Source organism: Cnephaeus nilssonii, assembly GCF_951640355.1.
Source record: "Cnephaeus nilssonii genome assembly, chromosome: 1".
NCBI lineage: Eukaryota > Metazoa > Chordata > Mammalia > Chiroptera > Vespertilionidae > Cnephaeus > Cnephaeus nilssonii.
Window position 1 is genome coordinate 39,569,087 of NC_137072.1, and position 22,894 is coordinate 39,591,980.

At 43.2% G+C, this 22,894-nt stretch overlaps 1 protein-coding gene across 2 annotated transcripts in view; it reads right to left on the reverse strand.

The window, feature by feature from the left end:
• WDR37 (WD repeat domain 37) overlaps positions 1-22,894 on the reverse strand; it is a 72,800-nt gene that overhangs the window by 25,113 nt on the left and 24,793 nt on the right. For both annotated transcript variants that reach the window (XM_079772179.1, XM_079772180.1), the window contains exons 4-10: positions 18,996-19,091; positions 18,622-18,686; positions 14,258-14,393; positions 12,888-12,959; positions 10,404-10,448; positions 8,503-8,579; positions 625-859 (exon numbers count right to left, since the gene is read on the reverse strand). In XM_079772179.1, the coding sequence (XP_079628305.1) occupies positions 625-859; positions 8,503-8,579; positions 10,404-10,448; positions 12,888-12,959; positions 14,258-14,393; positions 18,622-18,686; positions 18,996-19,091 (726 nt within the window). The remainder of the gene's footprint in view (positions 1-624; positions 860-8,502; positions 8,580-10,403; positions 10,449-12,887; positions 12,960-14,257; positions 14,394-18,621; positions 18,687-18,995; positions 19,092-22,894) is intronic.

The following is a 22,894-nucleotide window of genomic DNA, read 5'->3' on the forward strand; positions in this document are numbered from 1 at the left end:
GACCATCGTCCCACAGACCAAAAAGTTGTAGGTTCAATTCCTGGTCAGGGTTACAGGTTTGATCCCTGGTCTGGGAGTGTATGGGAGGCAACCAATTGATGTTTCTCATATCTATGTTTCTCTCTTTCCCTTCCTCTCTCTAAAATCAATGAAAAAACATATCCTCAGGTGAGGATTAAAAATAGTAAAAGTGTGCAGCAGAGATGCTCTCTTGCTGGTGCTGGTCTGGAAGAAATCAAACGGCCATGGTTAATATACCTCTAGATGGAGACCATACTAGATAACTAAAAGCAGTCCCCAGCTCAAAATTCCTGACCCAGGGAAACTATAAGGTTATAAATTCATGTTATTTTAAGACACCACTTTTGTGGAAATCTGTTATAAAGCAACGGAAAGCTAATACACCAGCATATTTCAAATATCTAGATACTACACGCTACAATTAAATCCCCTAAAGATAAAACTAGCTACCAACAGTTCTATTAGAAAGGATTTCTGAAAAATCACAACCTGAGCACCCAGAGAACTGAAACTAATTCTGGACAGAAAGGAATGTGCAAGGTAAGATATAAACACATGCACATAAATCACAAGCACACTGCTGGCAGGCCAGGGCTAAAGTACCTGTCAGAGAGTGAACGAGCTCCGCTGTCTCCACGTCATACAGGTTTGCTGTTCGGTCCCAGGAGGCCGTCACCACCTGCTTCCCCCCAACCAGCCAGTCGGCAGCTATGACTACTCCCTGGTGACTCTTAAGGGAAGTCAATGGCACCCGGATGGTAGGACAGTCACTGGACACGTCTCCGTCCACATCAGGCTCATCCTTATCAGAGCACTCAACTTCATCCTCGCCACATATCTGCAGTTAAAGGTGAAAGCAGAGAACTCCTGAGACCTGTGGGTCTTTCCTGGCACAGCTACACAATCAGACTGTGTCACTTGTCTTTCTAGGTCTTGATCATCATTATGACAATACTGGCACAGTACGTGGTACATAATTGGTACTCAATAAATTTTATCACCTTTATGATTATGTGCTTGGCTAAAACCAGAGCCAAATATAAGGAGAGAAAAAAATCAGGGCCACTATAACATCATATAGGCTACTGTCCACTTCCACTAATCAACAAAATGGCAAATACTAGTAAAATGATTTTCAACATTTTAAGTTTTTATCATGTATTAGATATGTAATAAAACTAAACAAATGCAACTGAAAGTCAATAATTCATCATAATAAGAAAGGAATATTACAATTCTCAAGTCCCTGCCTAAGATATACTTAGAATTCTATTGCTAAAACAATAGATATGAAAGTTCACTTTTTCATACAAATCAACCAAGTCTTTTGTCAAAAGCTAAAGATAAAATAAAAACATAATAGTCACTGTAGGCTTTAGCTCTCTAAGAAAATATGTTTATCTATTCATTTAACAAATATTTATCAGGTGCTTACACAGTGCTAGACCAAAGACTGGGCACAGAGCAGGAGACAAACTCTGCTGACATGTATAAGGAACAATGAACAGCAAGGTGCACACCCCCTACTGCAATGAAGCCAGAGAATGGCCAAGTCCCCGCCTCAGGGAGCTAACATGCTAACAAGGAAGACAAGTCACACATGTGGGGGTGCATGCACACATGCACACACACACATTAGAATGGAAATATGTATTGTGTATATTCACACACTAGTGTGGGAATACACGCCATGTGTACACACAGGGACAAGTGTGACATGTACACATAGTATAGTGATATTTATAATACACACACAGTCCTAGTAAAGGGATACGTGTCACATGCACACACACAGATTCAGGCAATAATAAGTGCTAAGAAGGAAAATAAAGCAAGATGAGGGGATGGACAGTCATAAGGACTACTCTTATTCAAAATTATCAGGGAATCTCTGCTAAAGTAACATTTGACTTGGGAAGTGAAGAAAACAAAGGCGTATTTAGGGGAACAGTGTTCCCAGCCAAGGGAACAGAAGATGCAAAGGACAAGAAGGGAGCAGATGAGCTGCAGGGTAAGAGATTACAGAGATGTTACCAGTGTAAATCAGGTAAAACTTGAAGAAATAGAAAGGACTTTGGATTTTATTGTGTGTGTGCTGGAAAATCACTAGATGGTTTTGAGTAAGGAAGAGAGATAGTCTGACGCATGCTTTAAAGAACCAATGTTCTGTGTGAACATTCCGGATGGTTGAACTGTGTCTCCCAAAATTCATGTTGAATCCTCAACCCCCAGTACTTCAGAATGTGACAGTGTGTGAAAAAATGGTTTTTATTGATTTTTAAAGTGAGAGGAAGTGAAAAGGACAGAGAGATAGAAACACCGATGACAGAGAATCATCGATAGGCTACGTCCTGCACACCCCCTACTGGGGATCAAGCACACAACCCAGGCATGCGCCTTAACCAGGAATCAAACCCTGACATCCTGGTTCCTGCATCACCGCTCAACCGCTGAGCCACACCGGCTGGGCGAAATGGTGTCTTTAGAGAGGTAATTAGGGCCTGGCTGAGTGGCTCAGTTGGTTACGCATCATCCTATGCACCCAAAGGGTGCCGGTTCAATTCCTGGTCAGGGCACATATCTGGGTTGCGGGTTCTATTCTGGTCGGGACATGTACGGAAGGCAACCAATCAATGTTTCTCTCTCACATCGATGTTTCTGTTTCTCTCTCTCTCTCTCTCTCTCTCTCTCTCTCTCTCTCTCTCTCTCCCCCCTTCCTCTCTCTAAGTAGGGAGGATTTTCTTAAAAAGAGGTAATTAGAGTTAAAATGGGGTCATCTGGGTAGGCCTTAATCTAGTATGACTGGTGTCCCTAAAAGAGGACAGGAGGACAGACACACAGAGATGGCCATATGAGGTCACTGGAAGATGGCTGCCTACACGACAATGTCCTAGGCCTCAGGAAAAACGACCCCTTCTCTGACAACTGGATATGGGATTTCCAGCCTCCAGGACGGTGAGACAAGGAACATCTGATGTTTAAGCCCCTTCTGTGGTGCTTGGTTACAGCAACCCAAGCACTGATACTGGGGAGACTAACAGAAGGTGATCACCAAGTACAGGTAGGGGAAGGGAGCCTGGATGGGTAGTAGTAAAGATAAGAAAGGTTAAATTAAGACACCCTTTGAGACAGCTCAGGATCTGCCGATATCCAAATGCCTGTGAGAAAAATTATGGATGATTTACAGGTGTTTAGTCTAAACAATAGGGTGAAGGATAAAGGCTGAAACAGGGAACAAAACAAGAGCAGTTGTGGAAACATCCAGAGCTCAATTTCACACACATTAGTTTTGCAATGTCTGTAAGACACTCAAGTAGAAATTGAGTAAGTAGTTAGATGTCATAGAAGTCTGGAGTTAAAGAGTCGAGGACAGTATGCAAACCTGGGGGGGTCAGCAGCAAGGGATGCTCCTTAAAATCACAGGTCTAAGATCAACTAGAGAGTAGTGTGGAGGAAAACAGGAGAGAGAGTGGCAATAACCTACAAGCAAGTAAGAGGGCAAGGAGGTGATCCACACACAGGTGAGAGGGCTGGGAGGTGACCCACACAGAGGTGAGTGCTGGGAGGTGACCCACACACAGGTGAGAGGGCTGGGAGGTGACCCACACACAGGTGAGTGCTGGGAGGTGACCCACACACAGGTGAGAGGGCTGGGAGGTGACCCACACAGAGGTGAGTGCTGAGAGGTGACCCACACAGAGGTGAGTGCTGGGGGTTGAACCACACGCAGCTAAGAGGGTAAAGTGTCAGAGATCCAGGAGTCATTGGGAAGAGGAGGTGACCCAGCCAATGAGACTCAAAAGGAAGAAAGAAAATGAGAGAAACACGAGATGTGAGGTGGAGAGAGGGTCACACTGTGATAGCGATTTAGGAGGAGCCCGAGGAGTGACTGCAAGTGTCTGCCGGGTGGGCCACATGGATGGGATGCTGACGCGAGAAGCCCAGCAGGGACACAGCGTATCCTAGAGAAGTGTGTAGGGAGAGGGCAAGGAGTGCAAGGACAAGTCTGAGGTCTGCATAGGAAAACCAACACCCCATGGCTCCCGGTGGGATAGAAGGCTCAGGTGGGTTAGGGGATGGCTACTACACCCTGTCTGTGTGCTGCTGGAAATGACACAAGAAAGTAAGAGGCAGGTGAAAATCTGCAGAAGGGAAAGTGAGAAAGTCACCCAGGAATGTGGCAGAAACGTGGCCTGGAGGAGTGTCACAGCCCAGAGTTGCTTGGTGGTGAGGCTGGTCACAGGGTGCTCATTGATCAATGCATGAGAGACAGAGGAAATGCCAGATGTAACACAGGTGAATTTGTCCAGGAGAGAACGCACAATCTATCGGCAAAGTTAAACATAAATGATTACACAAATTATCTATTCCATATGAATGTTAAATGCTACAAAGGACGCTCTGAGAGTAAGGCAGGCAGTCTGCGACACTGAGAGGTACCTGCAGGATGAGGAGTGGGGTGAGGGGAGAGTTCTAGGAAAAGAACCAGGAGGGAGGGAGAAGGTGGGGAGTCAGGGCAGCAAGCCCATCTCAGGGGCCGGAGAAGGGAGGAGATGCAAACTGAAACTAAGGGTCTACAAGGGCTCACACTGAGGTGACTCACTGAGATTCGATGCTACAAAGACCATGCCTGATTTCATAGAGAAGAGGCTGGACATGAGCAGTCAGATCTGAGACAGGGAGACTATAGTTAGAACAGTGATGGGCAACCTTTTGAGCTTGGTGTGTCAAACTTCGCCAAAAAACTGAGCATAACTCGGGTAGTGTGTCACTTTGAGGAAAACACTAACTCCAAGACTCTAGTCGCAAATGTTTCATCCTCAGGAGCAGCAAATGTTTCATCTTCGGCATGCAGCCGCATGTCATCAGAAATGGCTACGCGTGTCAGTGCTGACACGCGTGTCATAGGTTCGCCATCACTGAGTTAGAAGACTAGTTAGTGATCTGGACTAGAGACGGTGACAGCGAATAAGAAAGGTGTGTTCCTGTGGAGTGTAGCCTGCTCAAGGTAAACCATTTCCTGCCTGGTAAACAGCATCTAGAAGGGAAAAACAACAGTCACTATACATCCTGATGGAGACACTGTGGCCCAAACTCTCCTTCAGGGGACACTGGTTCCTGGGCAATGGGGCTTTCAGCCCTCACAGCCACTCCTGAGGAGCTTTGCTATCTCCTGGGCCCACAAGTAGGGGGGGTTGGGGCGCGGGGGGGGGGCGGGGGTGGAGAGGGGGTGGTGTCTGGATGGCTCTGTGGGAAATGCAGAATAGGGGCGCCGGGTAGGGGAAACTCAGTGGAGACCTCAGGGTGGATGTTACAAAAGGAGTGTCACAGGGAGACAGAAGTGGATCCAAGAATTATTTAGGAACCAGAACCAGAAAGACATCACGTATTAGGTAGAAATGGAGGTGAGAGCAGGGAAGAGTCAAACACAAGTGACAGTTCTGTCACCCAGTCCTGCAGCAGTGAGCCTAACAGGCTCTTCACTAACTATTCTAATGGAAGAAGTGACAAGTGGGCACGCAAAGGAGTAAATTCTGCCAGGGGAGTGGGGAGGTCTGGGGCAGGCCGTGCATGCAGTGTGGCCTTGGAACAGTGCGGTGGAGACCCTGATGTGGGAAGGGTGCAGGAGTGCAGAAAAATGGCCTGGAGCTCCCATGTAAAAATTCCTAGTTATCAGGATCCATGTTTGAGAGATCAAAGAGAGTCACAACATTTACAGAAGTCATTTTAGCAAACTACACAAGGAATTAAAATATATTTAAAACACAAATGTAATAAGTCATATTAAAATATAACTGTAAAACCTTTAACCCTAAGCTGGAAAAGGGCAAGAGGTGGGAGGGTGAGAATTGTTTATGTTTTTTGCCACTGTCTTGGAGACAATCTAACTTTAGTCATTTTTACTGCCAATGACGGAGGAGTGTGCCAAGAACTGCCAATTTCATACTAAGAACCTACTGAGAACCTGTCATCCACAGAACCACAAGTCCCTGAGTCACATGTTCTCATGTAGGAAGGACCACTGGGAGCCCATATGTAACTCATATTGACTTTCACTTTCAAATGGAGAAAATTCACCCCACTAAGTTAAGTTAGTTACTTAACATTATACAACTCGCATGATACAGTGATCAAACAGGCAATCAAAAATTGTTTACATGAGCCCTAGCTGGTTTGGCTCAAGGGATAGAGCATCAATCTGCGATTTGAATGGTCCTGGGTTCAATTCCAGTCAAGGGCACAGGCCCAGGTTGCAGGCTCAATCCCCATTAGGGGCTTACAGGAGGCAGCCAATCAATGATTCTTTCTCATCTTTGATGTTTCTATCTCTCTCTCCCTCTCCGAAATCAAAATTATTTTTAAAAAAAGAAAAAGAAAAATGGAAAGGAATAACTTTTAAAAAAAACACTTTAAAACTGTTCACAGGATATCATCCAAATATTTCTCATTCAACATTGTGGATGCCAAATTAAAAGGAGAAAATGTCTGTCCAAAAACTGTACTGATTCAAAATGAACAAGATCTTAAACAGACTACAGTTTATTTCAGAATCTAGAACTGCTAAGAAATTCAGCAGAAGCTTAACACGTTAAGCACCCAGTCATTCACCGGTGACTGACACTATATACTTTCCATCCGGAAGACAAAGGAGGCTGAGCACTTAACGTGTTAAGAACACAAGTGGCCCTCATTTAAAGAGACTTGTATGCACCGGGTGGCAGCTACAGAGGGGAGTAATCGAGTCCTCACTAGGGAAGGCCACACAGAATTTTGGCAGTCCTCTGGAGCGGTTCCAGTCATGCACTATGATGAAGGCTCCTCTCTAATTCAGCCTGGGCTTCCCCCACGTGCCCCAAATCCTGAGGCAGCAACTCCATGAAAAGGCCCTGTGTCTAATACAAGCAAAATCATAAAGGAGAAAAAATCAATTTAATAGTCTATGTAAACTATTAAGTTTTTAAAATGTAATTACTTAACACAAGGGTTTGAAAAAAAATAAATCCTCCTATCTAATAATAGACAAATATGCAAATTGACCATACCTCTGACACACCCACAAGCCACGCCCACAAGCCACACCCACCATCCGATCAGAGCGAGTATGCAAATTAACCCAAACCAAGATGGCTACAGCCACAGAGAGCAAGGTTTCCTAGGTAACAGAGGAAGCCAAGCTTTCCGCCTGCCCTTGCCAGGCCTAAGCTCCCACTCAAGCTACAAAGTTTCAATTATAGAAGGTAAACAAATTCAAACAAATGGTGGCAGAATGTAGCTTGAGAGAGCAGGACAGGATTGCCGGCGGCAACAGGGGAAGCAAAGCTTTCCGCACACCCTGGTCGGGCTCACCCGCTTAAGGCTACAAAGTTTCAATTGTAGAAGGTGAATTAATTGCCACAGAAATGGCTTCCGGAGCCCCAGGCTTGGCTCCGCTCCAGGCTACAAAGTTTCAATTGTAGAAGAAAAATAAATTCCAGATACCAGGGCCTCCCCTTGGGTTGCCAGGGGGCGTGGCCGGCCTGCAAACCACCACAGGCCCCTCGCTCAGGCCGCCCCACACCCCAAGGGAACCCCCACCTGATCCGGGACACCCTTCAGGGCAAACCAGCTGGCCCCCACCCCTGTACCAGGCCTCTATCCTATCTAATAAAAGAGTACTATACAGATTGATCATCACTGCAACACACAATATAGCTGCCCCCATGTGGTCAAAGATCCTGCCCCCATGTGGACACAAGATGGCCACCACAAGATGGCCAGCAGGGGAGGGCAGTTGGGAGGCACCCGGCCTGCAAGGGAGGGCAGTTGAGAGGGACCAGGCTTGCAAGGGAGGGCAGTTGGAGGTGACCAACCCTGCAGGAGAGGGCAGTTAGGGGTGACCAGGCTGGCAGAGGAGGGAAGTTGGGGGCAAACAGGCTGACAGGGGAGCAGTTAAGCATCAACCAGGCTGGCAGCGGAGTGGTTAGGGGGTGATCAGGCTGGCAGGCAGAAGCGGTTAGGGGCAATCAGGAAGGCAGGCAGGCAAGCAGTTGGGAGCCACCAGGATCGGGCCTAAACGGGCAGTCGGACATCCCTCCAGGAGTCCCAGATTGGAGAGGGTACAGGCTGGGCTGAGGGACAACCCCCCTCCGTGCACGAATTTCACGCACCGGGCCTCTAGTAATAAAATAAAAAGTAATTACTATACATAATTTTCCCCTCTAACAAGACTGGTGCTTTCTTATTTTTTTGGGGGGGAGAGGGAACAACTCCACACAATGTTAACTCACTCTATGACCCCATGTAACCTTCATTTCTTCCTTAGAGACCCTATCTCCAAATGCAGCCATAGTGGGGGTTACGGCTCCAACCTCTGAATGTTGGGGAGACACAAACATTCAGTCCATAAGATATTACAAAGTTATCCTAATATTTGCAGACATCCAGAACCCCACCAACATACCCCAGGTCGCGTTTTCAGGGTTAAGTAAATGTGCTGCTTACACTAGTGTCGGCCACAGGCTGGGGTGTCGGCAGCTGAACCGCGTATCTCCAAATGTGAGCAGTCTGGTCTCCAGAAGCTGCAGAGAGAAATGGAGAAATCGTCCAAGTGCACACCAGATGTAAAAAGTGCCTTCTGCAAGGCTCTGAGCATCCTCAGACAAGTGTAACTTAGTGATCGTTACTGAGATGAATGTACTTCACTCAAGTAGCTATTTCTGAGACTACATAATGCTATTGAGAATAGAGCAAATGCACAAAATTAAGGTAATTACTTACAAAAATGTTCCCCTTTAATCTTAGGGTGGAAAGCTATCAGAGTTCAGAGAAAATTTACAAATAGATTTTATTCTCCAACTACCTAACCTAAATAAACTGAAACCCAATTATATTCTACCTTATGCCTATAATAGGCTCTGAGGTATTTCAGAAAAGTAACACACAAATACACAGTCCCACCCACTCAACACTCATGGACCTCACGATCTGCCAGGCACTACATAAGTACTAACATCTCACTTTCACCAGCCAACTCCGCAAAGTGATGCTAGGACTTGGGACTGGAAAGAGAGGGCAGCTGAAGGCCCAGAAAGGCAGCAGGTGTGCCAAACAGTCGTCTCCACTGACCCTCGCAAGAGCACCTGCTGGATCCCATCTTGTCTTCTGGCTGCAGAGCTTACCCAAAGAACTGGCCACGCGCAGAGGGTGGTACCTTTCTCAGGTGTCAAATGCATTTACTGCCTGACTTGCCAATCTCTCTTCGAATGAGCATCATAACCAAACCCCTGCCTTGCACTCCTCTCTCCAGCCCACTACTTTATCTGTTTGTTTCCATCAGCTCCCTTCTGAGTTGTCTCTTGATTTTTCCCCTTCCTTTCCAACTTCTTGTTGTCAATGGTCTCCCTCCATCTTCCCTCTTCCCAATCATACAACAAACAGCTGATTTAACAAAGTTTAAAGTCCTCACCTACCTTATTCCCCAAATGTTTTTTCAAGTATCAACTAGCTACTGTGGTCAGACCTGTGACTCTCAAAGTGACCTCCCACTGTATTCCACTCACATGTAAAAGCACCCAATTAGAACTACTTTGGTCCTTTATCCCAGGGATCAGCAAAATCATGCCCACAGGCCAAATCCAGGCAGCCATACTTTTTGCAAATAATGTTCCCTGCACTCAGCCATATCCACTCATCTGTGCATATCTACTACTTTCCCACTAACACAGAGCTGAGTAGTTTTGGCACTGACCCTGTGGCCCTCAAAGATGTAAACATTTACTTCTGGTCCTTTACAGACAAAGCCCTCTGACCTCTGGTTCATCCAAACACTTATACTTCAAGTTTACTGTCAGTGTTCCCAAAATACCATAGGGGTTGGACATTTTATAGAAAAACTTCTCAGTATAATAATGAAGGTATTTTTTAAATCACTATATAAAATATGATAAACCCAAGCTACCACAGCTTAGGAGAACTACCTAAAAAAGAATAAGAATGCAGGCTCTGCAGATTGCTGTGACTTGGAACTACTATTTTCCTCATTTTTGTATTTGAAGTGCTGAATTAGGAACTCGGCAGGAATAATGGGCCTCAGAGAACTGAGTTACAGTCTGCTGAGAATCATCATGGCACAAGCAGGGAAAGTGGACAACTATGAGGTCCTTCATAAAAATGTTAATCTCACAATAAAGTCAAGCTCATGTAATTTGCAATCCACTACTGATTAAAAGAAATACTACTTAATATGTTTTTCTTATTTCTCACATAATTCATAAACATCTACTAACACACATCTAACTTTTATACAAGACATGGATAATCCTGATGCTACTGATAAGAAAATGATTATAGCTGTTTTAAGATTATCAACAACTTCGTTCAATAAAGAAATTAAATCAACATACCAGTGAGAGCCAACTGCTCTGATGGGTGGAATTTTATAGAATTTACTGCAAAACAAAAATATTACATAAGCAGGTTTAAAATAAAACATCATCAGTATCTATTATAGCTACAGAATGTATTACAAAGTTAAATTTAAAAAGTAAAAGAACTATGGTAGTTCAAAGTTAGATTCTCCCATTCAGTTAACCTGTGATTAAACGTGTAAGTTACAGAGAACCGAGATACAATAAAAATACCCAATATCAGCTATCAAATTGCCAAAGTGCAGCAGAGAGAAAAACAATATTAATAATCCATTTATTTTTATTTTTAACTCTAGATGCCTTTTCTATGGATAATCTGCAGAGTCCAGTGGGGGACACTATACTGCCCACCCAGCTGGCCCTAGGCCATGCCTCCTTCCCAGCTCTCAGCACCCCATAGTCCAGTCACCCACGGAAGCCAGCCTTCACACCCACACCTGGAAGGAGATGAGGGCCTCATATCCTATATGAGAGAAATATGCTAATTATCTGTTATGCCCTGAGGCGTAATGACCAACCGCATAACGACCTGATCATGGATCTGCAAGAGGATGGGGCAGCAAACTACAAGCAGGCAGCAGAGAGCTACAGGAGGTGGGAGGGCAGCAAGCAAGTGGGAGGCAGAGAGCTACAGGAGGGGGCAGGGCAGCAAGCTATGAGGGGGGGGGGGATGGAGGAGCTACAGGAGGGCAGGGCAACAGACAGAGAGCTACAGGAGGGTGGCAGCAACCTACTGGCACATGGATTAGTGTGCAGGGCTGCTAGTATGAAATATAAGGAAGTGTTGTCAGCCTTCATCACTCTCCTTCAGTGAGATTCAGTTAGCTATGCCATCTATCTATATAATCTTCTATCTATATAATCTATATAATAGAGAATATGCAAATTAGCCAGGACGCCGTAATGTCACCACCGAACAGCAGGAACCTGAGGCTGCATGGTGCCTGGCTGGGGCGAGGGAACTTGGGCCCCACCCCCTGCCTGGTGGGGCTTGACGGGGGACCTCAGGCCGCGCCCCCCGCCCAACGGGGCTTGACAGGGGACCTCAGGTCGAGCTCTCCCGCCCCAGCACCAGGCCGGGGGACCTGAGGCTGCGCCCCCCACCTGGCACCGGGCTGGGGGACCTGAGACTGTGCCCCCCGCCTGGAGGGGCTTGATGGGAGTGGGGCCAGCCAGTCTGGGTCTCACCCAATGGGGGTGGGACAGCCGGGTCTGGGTCTCCTGCGTTTTCGAAGCATATGCGGGTGGTGGGTGGGGACCTGACTCTAGGTCCCGCAGCATGCCCCAGACTCTGATAGGAGGGAGATTTTCATATACATTTTACTAATTTTCTTTCATCTCTGACACTTCTATTATAAAGGGCAAATTGCAATATTAAAATATTTCCTCTAATTAATTCCCTTTTAATGTGCACGAATTTCATGCACCAGGCCACTAGTTCTAAGGAACTGAAAAATGCAGAAGATACTGTTTTACTGTTAACACCAAACAGGTAGCTGCGGGAGGAGCTGGTCAAACAAAGAACTGTGATGCTTAGACCATCACCACACTCCCAACAGATGAACAATATAAATATCCCAATTTCAGTAAGACTCACTGCTAGAGAGAAGGAGCAGCAGCCGGAACTTGCCTGCACTGCTGATGGAACAGAAGCAAAGAGTGGAAGCACACGCTCTGAGACTGTTTGGGTGTACCTGCTCATGCTGACCACCACGAACTGGACCACATGGGAGACACTCACCACACAGAATGACCACACATGTGAGCATCCTGGGCAGGACTGAACAGGAGCTCATTGCATGTCAGCCTCCTTCCGCCCTCACCTTCACCTCCTCACTCCAGCAGAAGACAGACAAGCTCACTTCTGGATAGGTTGGCAGGTGGGGACACCCTTAACTCTAGAAGCGAAAGGCAGATGCCACCTAGCAATTTATCTACGAGAGTTCAGAGAGTGGCGGGGGATGGTGAGGGGCAGTGAGCCATGGGGCCACCTGTCAGAACATTGAAGATGATGCATTCCAGATGGAAGGACCCACAAAGGGAGTGGGACAAGCATGGGTGAAATTTGGTCAGAACACTTGGACACACAAGGTACATACACAGAAAGGGCAGGGAAGAGCTGCTGCATTAACTACAGCACTAATGGCAGGCAAATGCCTGGGGCAGACAGCAGCCTGCATTGGGTCCAATTATGGGAAAGTGAATCTAGAGTGAATACGCAGTTTTTGATAAATAACACACATATTTCAGTTTCAAAACTATCTACCTGTGCCTGTCTGTGCAACATTAAATAAAACACAGACAACTCCTATCTGACACCAGTAAGGGAGCTGAACTTTCCCTTTGTGAAGCCTCCACTTAGAGGGATGGCATCTATCTGTCTATGAAAATGTCCCACTGTCCCGACACCAACTCAGCAAGCCTCCCCATCTGGAGACCTGTTTATGTAATAGCACTCACCTGATCCCACATGGCCAGTGTACTTGATGAGGCACTTCCCTGTCTCAATGCTCCACAGCAATGCTGTGTGATCTGCAAATTGAAACGAATAAGAAGAACTGAGCCATCGCCAGCTACATGGTCTTTTTAATAAAAGAGTAAGACAAATATTCTAAAAATGAGAAGTTACATTACTGCTACTGTCTCTTGCAATTCTGATTTTACTATTCTGTAATTCAACTGATCAAAGAAAACACTTCCAAAAAGATGGAAGAAGCTGGTGACTTGTCTTGGGTCATTTACAGGCAAGGAGAAAAACCAGGGTCCTCAGTTCCTGGTTCACTGTTACAGACAGCACCCCACTCAGGCTTAAATACAGAGGTCATTTACATCGCAGGTTCACTTTTTTAGTGAAATATTAAAACTTTTCAGAACACCATGTGATATTCAAATGTAAATAGCATCTAAATACAGTACTTAATTATTTGATATTTAATAAATATTCCTTTAGACCTTTCCATTTATGGGCATAAGAAAAAAGGTAAAAAGTAGACTTAATAGGAAAATCTGAAAAATAAATGCCAATTACCCAACTGAGATTTCAGAGACATCAGAAAAGGACGCTTGTTATTCTTCATTAGTGGTAAATTCCTTAAATAATCTGGAATGCTCATGTACGAACAGAGTTTTAAACAAGAAAAATTTTTTTTTCATCATTCTAACTAGGTTTTACATTTTCTATTTCCACTTGAAAAGGCAGATTCTAGTGAGTAACTTGTCACAGCTGGAAAATTCATGTTCAACAAGTGAGCACCATTTTAATTTTAGCAATTTTTAACTGAAGGGGAATTAACTAGACAGCTTTCAAAAAATGCCTTTTCTTTGATGAGAAGATAGGAGTCTCAATAACGCCCACCCTGTGATTCCCACAGGCAAACTCAGGGCAGTGGCAGCCTCATTCCCCTAAATCCTGGGACAGCAGTTCCTTTCAGAGACCACATAGCACTTCTCTCAGCCACACCTTACAAGTGGGGAAAATGTGAAACGTACTTTCAAAAGCAGATATACAGTTAGCATAAATAACAAGAAAGCCAATCAAAAAAATACCTAGTATGTTTAAAAGACATTCCACCTTCTGCTGCCTCGAATAGTGATTCCTTAACAGAGTTGGCTATATACCCTAGAGACAGACATGGCATCACACCCACAGACTGAGATAGGCTGGACAGGGGCATCAGAACTAAGCACTAAGTCAAGGCTTTGTATGAATGACTGCTCAGCCACATGTCTCCTCCCAGGGTCATTCTGCTACCAACACCCAAAGGTCATTCATTCACACCAGCTGTTGTGCAATCATATGTGACAAGCAGCGGGGCTAGCTCTAGACTCACCAGCAGATGCGGTCCCCAGCACCACGGGCTGTGTTTTCGCCACACTGACATCCCAGATGCCATCCCTGTGACCAATGTACTCCTTCACAAGCTGGCACACAGCCCTTGATGTGGTGGCCTTGAAGCTGGAGACAATCTAAAATTGTAACAGGAAAGAATATTGTAGATGATTAACTGAGCAAATGTTTTTTAAGTTAAAAAAGGATGTTTTGAAAATGCATAAATCATTGAACAGAATATTTAAAACACTAAAGGAACACAACATAAATGCAAATAATGGAACTCATCCAGCTGGATATCACAAAGCAGGAATGAAGTTCTTACCTTACAAAGGCCCCAAAGAGCCCCACCAAGTCCCCCACTTCCCATAAGCATATCCTACCATGAAAAGAAAAGCCTATTTATGTGTTGCAAGTCACTCTTCCAAAATTCAAATGATCAAAAAATTTCCAAATTCTGGAAGATATACCCCAAACCCATAACACTAATTACATTTATTATTGGGGACTTTCGTTGTGTTTCTTTTTGTTTTGGGTGACTGATAAGAACCACGTTATTTTTGGGAAACACCAAAAGATGGCCCCTCTAAACAAATGAGATCTTTCCAGCATTGTTTGATGAACACGAGCTTGATGACCACACCATACCAGGAAGAGGCACAGGGCAGTGATAGCAGCCAGGGTGCAAGCAGCTCACAGTCTAATGGGGACAGACCCAAGCACCACACAGGCCACAAGATGGTGCGGCATCATCTAGCATGACACAAAGCAAACAATTCTCCCTTTCCTTAGAAGGAAAAGTGGAAAGCATGTGAGGAAGACACTAATTCAACACAAAGAACTCTTGAGAATTTCACTTTTAAAACTGTAAAATCAAGTGAAAAAGAAAAATTGGTGGCGTTATACAGCTGTTTGAAACTCTGAGTTAGCAAAGCCCTAAAAAGATGTCTCAGTTCATTCTTAGTGAAAACACAACCCACTATTGAATCAACTCGGGTGTGAGTACCAAGTTATTCCTAACACAGCGGGTGACAGAACAAATGTGTTAGGAGACCCATTCTCACCAGCACCATACACAGACTCTGTCTGATTTGACTTAAATATACATGGAATTACGAAAGGACCAGGTCAACCTCAAACCTTCTTCTTTTTGAAAGCTCATATCCTACTCAACCTAGTAAGATTGTCACTACACGTGGAAACATTGCTGTATAGGTGCCATTCATGTGTTAAATAATGTAACATTTAGAAAGGGGTAAGGAAAAACATGCACAGCCTACCCCCACAATAAGTGGTAGCAAGTTTAATTTTCCAAGTCTGCCATTTCTATACAGACCGTATGAATATGAGAAATGAACAACTGAAGCCACATCCATCACCGACCCTACGGGAACAATAAGGACTGAGGTGCACTGACTCACAAAAACATTTCTGGTGGATTTCTGGAAGAGGTAATAGGCAGTCCAAGAACACTAACACATTGCTCCTAATGCCACTACATAGTGACCACCTCTTAACTCTGTTTTTAAAAGTGTTAACTGCTTAGCCACAATTGCAAGGAGGCCCCACCAAAGACTGAACTACTCAGAGAAAACGTTAATGACAGAAAAGCAACATGATGAAGCAACAAATGGACACTCACACATCCTAACTATCATTTTAACTGAGATATAATCTATACTACTTTAACAAAATCCAATGTGTGAATGTTTTCACAAGTTTCTTTCAAGTGGTTTGTGGATTAAACTGTCGTACCTGCCTTCCTGGTTTGCTCAGTGAACTTCGGTTTTCCACTATGTCACCAACCACACTACCTACCTACCTGCTGAGTCAGAAGGAGGAAAGTAATAAACCCAGAACACAGTGCCTATCTACTGCACTATACTAACTCTACTACCTAGAACATGCATGGCACCAATCAGAATACATTCTGATATCAGATCATTTCTCCCATTTTTAAATAATGTCATATATGTTCATTGTTATTCTTTAAGATGGGTACAATCACACTGTGCACAATGCTATAAAGATCATTACCCACATGCTTCTCATAAATTCAGATCAATTTCTAGTATCCAAAATGATTGGGCTTTAAATACTTTTTTTTTTAAACCTAAGTGTTATTGTACACACCCTTACCTTTGCCCCAATCTTATTTTTCACTACTCATGGTAAGGAATAATTTTATATAATCCTTTATTCCTCTACTTCAAAAATTATCAGAGCCCTAGCCGATTTGGCTCAGTGGATAGAGTGACAGCCGGCAAAATGAAGGGTCCCGGATTTGATTCCCATCAAGGGCACATGCCCAGGTTGTGGGCTCGATCCCCATTAGGGGACATGCAGGAGGCAGCCAATCAATGATTCTTTCTCATCACTGATGTTTCTATCTCTCTCTCCCTTCCTCTCTGAAATCAATAAAAAACAAAATTATCAGAAAGTTTTGGCATTCTAAGGCCTTATATTATATACATAAGCTAGAATCACTAAATAAACAATATAATCTCTCTATATATAAAAGCCTAAGCGACTTTTACGACCAAACAACTGGAACAACCTGAATGACCAGTCGCTATGACACACACTGACCACCAGGGGTCAGACGCTCAATGCAGGAGCTGTTCCCTGGTGGTCAGTGCGCTCCCACGGCCAACCTCCCATGGCCGGCCAACGTTCCCCAGTCCCTCCCTGCAGCCGGCTAACCAACCTCCCACGGCCCCTCCCCCTGACCCCCGTTGGCCCGGCCCTGCCCCTGATGGGCCCTGATCGAGGGTGGGGCTGGCCAGCCCCGATCGCTGGCTAGGCTGAGGGACCTCACTTGTGCACAAATTCGAGCACCAGGCCTCTAGTACTCTAACAAGTTAAATGAGGAAGAACATAACCTAACTGCATTTGAAAAAAGTTTAACATTGATTTATTAAAAACTTCAAATCTAGTTAAGTTTAAGCTAAATACATTAAAAAAAAATTTTTAACCATTTACATTTCAAAGTTATTTAAAAGGAAAAAAAAACAGCCCTAGCCAGTTTGGCTCAGTGGATAGAGTGTAGGCCTGCGGACCAAAGGGTCCCGGGTTCAATTCCAGTCAAGGGCACGTACTTGGTTGCAGGCTCCTCCCCAGCCTGGGCCCTGGTCAAGGCTTGTGCAGGAGGCAACCAATCAATGTGTTTCTCTCACACTGATGTTTCTCTCTGTCTTCCCCTCTCTCTTCTACTCTCCCTGGAAATCAATGGAAAAATATCCTTGGGTGAGGATTAACAACAACAACAAAAAACACACACACACACACAAGAAAATGTCAGCAATACTCAGATTTTTAACTAAGAATTGCCAAAGACTTCCAAGTAAGCAGAAAGACCAAGTCTGCTACATTAATTGCAGTTAATCTCACTTTGGACCTTAAGGGAGATAACTTTAAGCTCAGGGAACAAACTGGAAAAATAGAAAGTTAATAATAACTATTCATGTCTTTATAGCAGACTCACCACAAATTTAAACTTCCCCTCAGGTTTAGAAAAGGAATGTCCACTTGTTAAGGTTAGGTAATTAATTTACATTTTGTATACTCAAAATACTCCAAAGTAGAGATGCATACAAAATTACCTCAAAATATTACTTCATAATGGTAATTCCTTATAGATATTTCCAAACAATTAAATGCTGCCACTTTAAGAAGATCAGAACAAGATAATTTAAGAAAAAGCAAAATACCACAACAACAAAAAATGCCTTGGAGACAGACCTTCACTTCCTGATCATACTTGGAAAATTAGAGAAATTGAACTAAAACTTAACTACAGTTCAGAATGTAATTTGCCAACAGGGAGGTGAGGGCATGAGTGAGGAGGGGTTGGGGGGGTAATGGGGGGATGAGGACACATATGTAATACCTTAATCAATAAAGAAATTTAAAAAAAAAAAGAAAAGATAAAAAGAAAAAGTGCCCTGAAGTGGGGAAATGATGAAAATAGATATAGCATACCTATATAATTATATTTTATGCTGCCATTAAAATGTGTTTACAAAAAAAAAAGAATGTAATTTGCATTGCTTTATACCTATTTATTAGTTTTCTCCAAATTCAGAGTCTCTGTATCAAGCCAAAGAATAATACAAAATATATCTTTCCTCAAAAACACACAAATTTACTGATGCATAATATATTCACCTCAACAAGTATTAGTATCTTGGTGTCTATACACTGTGGCCATTTAACAAATCTATCCTTCTAAAAACTGACTTAATACCAGAAGTTTATCTTTTCCTATCAGACATATCTAGTTAAAAATATGCAACTTAGAGTATACAGTACATATGCCCACCTTAAGTACCACATGACTGGCCCACGAGCCAGCGCCTTGCATACCTTACTGGTGGAGGCCTTGTAAGTGGTCTTCAGCTTCTGAGAAAGCTGGCTGGTACTGTGACTGGCTGCCGAGACAGAGAATCGACAATCAATACAGCCATACAACTAAGGAGCCACCAACTTTCAGAGCAGGAATATAACTGCAGTCATTAATGGGATCGTCCATTTCACATGGGAAGACAGTGCAATTGGGAGGGTTTGTCTGTCCATGCGGACATGGGGGCAACAGGCAATTCCTTCTTTCCTCTGTGCCTACACCTAAATTATAGACTCAAGTAGTGCTGATCACAAAAATCAATGAATTATGTCCTACATTAAATTCCAAATTCCCCCCATGTAATCTGCAGGGCACCATTCACAAGTACCCCACTTACCTTTAGTTTTCAGTTGGCCCTTACTCAGTTCTGCCCCATCGATCACTTGTCCTTCAGCAGCTAAACGCTCATTAAGAGTCTCAATTTCTCTACGCACTGGAAATAAAAAAAAAAATTTTAAGTTAAAATGTGTCCCTACCTGGTTTGGCTCACTGGATAGAGCATCAGCCTGCAGACTGAAGGGTCACGGGTTCAATTCCAGCCAAGGGCACATGCCCAGATTGCAGGCTCTATCCCCAGTGGGGGGCATGCAGGAGGCAGCTGATCAATGATTCACTCTCTTTCCCTCTCCTTTCCTCCCTGAAATCAATTTTTAAAAATGTTGTTTAAAAGAAGAAAAAGAGTTAAAATGTATACTTTTTGTTTAAATATATTGACCACTTCCAAATCTTGAGCACATAAAAATGCTATATATTGGTATTTTCTAAACAAAGACCTGAATAATATCCTATAAACAAAATCACAATTTATAGAGTTCTTAAAATATTCAAGACATGATTCCAAAAATAGAAACTGGTTCTCATCAAGCAGAGCTGTTGGATTTCAATATAATTTTTTCCCTTTGTATTTTATTCTATATATTTAAAAACATTATCCTGATATTGTCCAAAACTAAATGTAATATTACAGTCTAGCTGAGGACACTGAAATCAAGGGGAAAAAACATAATCAGCCCTAACCGGTTTGGCTCAGTGGACAGAGCATCGACCTGCGAACTAAAGGGTCCCAGGTTCGATTCCAGTCAAGGGCATGTACCTTGGTTGCGGGCACATCCCCAGTCCGGGGTGTGCAGGAAGCAGCTGATCGATGTTTCTCTCTCATCGATGTTTCTAACTCTCTGACTCTCTCCCTTCCTCTCTGTAAAAAATCAATAAAATATATTTTAAAAAAACAAAACATAATCATTGTTGTATGGCACCATAGAGCACCAAGGGAGGATTATATATAAGGAAGATTAAAAACTGAAATTATGAAAAATAAATAGAAGTAGAGGTGTATGGGAACAGAAGAGGAGAATAAAGAGGAAGGACATCAACTCTAAAGAAGAGAATGAGCAGAGACACTGAAGGGAGGAAGCAGACACAGCTGTGCTATGGACCGATGCTATTATCCCACTGTTTCCACACTATGCAGATGAGAAAAGAGACCAGTGGGGGAAGGACTTATCCAAGGACACAACCAACGGTAGCCTTGCAGCTGGTCCCTGTCTGACCACAAATCCACCCAGCACTAAGGCTATGAGCCTGCCATGCTGCCTCCCAGGCCTGGACAAGATCAGTTCAGACTAATGTGAGGCCAAGTGTCTGGGTGAAAGTGCAAATGAGATCAATTAGAAAGAAGGCCAAGCACAAAAGGCTCTGAACAAATCCAGTTTGAGCAATTTCAACTCTATCTCACAGGCAACAGGCAGTCACTGACCCTCCAGCATTAGTTATCTGTAAATCCTACAGTTTTTCTTAAAAGACTGTACAAATTCATAAAACACAAGGCCTTAGATCACAATGGAAATTCAGCAATACTTGGATCCATACAACTGTGACACTAAAAAAAAAAATGCTTAAAATCAGATGCAGTACATGATACCTAATTTTATTTTATAAAATGTTGGAATAATTTCTTCCTCTGTAAATTTTCAAGATGGCCTTACAAGGAAAATCCAGTATTAAAACATTAAATTTTCTGCCGAAACCGGTTTGGCTCAGTGGATAGAGCTTCGGCCTGCGGACACAAGGGTCCCAGGTTCGATTCCGGTCAAGGGCATGTAACTTGGTTGCGGGCACATCCCCAGTAGGGGTTGTGCAAGAGGCAGCTGATCGATGTTTCTAACTCTCTATCCCTCTCTCTTCCTCTCTGTAGAAAATCAATAAAATATATTTTAAAAAATCACATCCTTGTTCCTCATCCTCCATCTCCCATGATTGTTATATTTTCTCTCTTTAACTTAATATCATTGTCCTTAAAAAAAAAAAAACATTAAATTTTCTAATAGCAAAGTTTAAATGACATAGGATTATACTCTCTTCACTACTGACCCAACCACACCACTTAGTTCTAGAGTAAAAGTATTCTAATAATATAAAAACTGTTTATTAGTATTCAATTTTTAGAATCAATTTATAAAAGACCTGATTATGGTTAAAACTTTTACAAACACAAACCCTGGAAAATAACAAAAACTGGAAAGTAATAGAGCCGTGAGGGGTAAAGGACACATTTCCTAACATTTTGCAAAGTATGACTTCATGTAAACTAAACAGAGCAAAAACAGATTGTTTATAAAATAATTACTAGAAGAACTAAAAGCAAAAAATGCAGCAAATGTTTTCCTTTGCACAGTGGGATGGGTCAACAGGCAGAATAATGACAGATATGTTTCCTTTTTACTCTGCTTGATTCTTCAAGGCAGCGATTACCAACTGGTGTGTCATATCAGGCATACTGGTGTGCCACAAGAATTTTTAAAATATGCAATACCGGACTATTTAGTCAGGGGCACTGACCTCTTTTCCCTTAAATTGTCATATAAAAAAAAAATAACAGCCTGTAGAGAGCGCCCGGGAAGGCACATGAGCATTTCTTTAATTATTGTCAGCTGAATCCAGTGGCATCGGCAGAGCCACGTCCTGGAAATACCCTTGCCAGAGGCAGGTGTGTTGTCAGCTTGACTTTCAGCTCAGGCATCAGGGGGTGGGTTTCATTATCTAAATCCAGCCAAGCACCAGGAACAAACATGATTATCTGGCCCACCCAGAAGTGACGATTACAAAGAACCCACAAGAATGCACATAATCTCCTTTGTCTTGGGCTTTAGTAAAACTTCCTGGTTTTTGCAGTATAAAATAAACTCGCTGTACTGGCTCTGGGTCCCTGTCTCTCCATCAGAGGAGAGTGGTCCCACCCAGTCCCAGCTTCCCCTACTGTATTTGTGTCTGTCTCTTTCATTTTCTCAATCCCCAGTCACCCCTACTCAGGAACTGGACCGCTCTCTAGCCTCGTTGGACTCGGAGAAGAAATATTTATATCTAACAGCCAACACAACAATAGCCATCTGGTGTGAATAAATCAAAATTGTACCTATTTATTTGATCAGATTGGCAAAAAAATGTATTTTTTGGTGTGCCACAGAATTGAATATTTAGTTTATGTGTGCCATGAGATGAAAATGGTTGAAAATCACTACTTTAAGGAAATGAAGAAATTGCTTCTAAAATAAAAAATTTTTAATGTTTTTTCAATTAGTTTACATTCAATATTTTGTATTAGTTTCAGGTGAATAGAAATTGTTTAAAAAAAAACTAAAGACAAGAGAAAGAATATATGCATCCCTATGTTCATAGCAGCATAATTTACAACAGCTAAGATTTGGAAACAGCCTTAAAATGCCCATCAGCAGATGAGTGGATTAAAAACCTGTGGTATATGTACACAATGGAATACTATGCTGCTGTAAAAAAGAGAACTCTTACAATTTGCAACAGAATGGATGGACCTGGAGAGCATTATGCTAAGTGAAATAAGCCAGTCCAAGAAAGCGAAGTATCACATGATCTCACTCATTTGTGGAATATAATGAACAACATAAACTGATGAACAAAAATAGATCCAGAGACACAGAAGCATCAAACAAATCATCAAACCTCGGAGGGAGGGCAGGGAAGGGGGGAGGGGGAAGATCAACCAAAGGACTTGTATGCATGCATATAAGCATAACCAATGGACACAGACAGTAGGGAGGTGAGAGCCTGTTTTGGGGGGCAGGAGTGGGCGAGAAGATATCAATGGGGGAAAAGAGAGTCACGTAAAACTTTCAACAATGAAGAATTTTTTTAAAAAAGAAACTAAAGACAAGCCCTGGCTGGCTTCATTCAGTGGTTAGAACATCAGCCTGCTCTAACCAT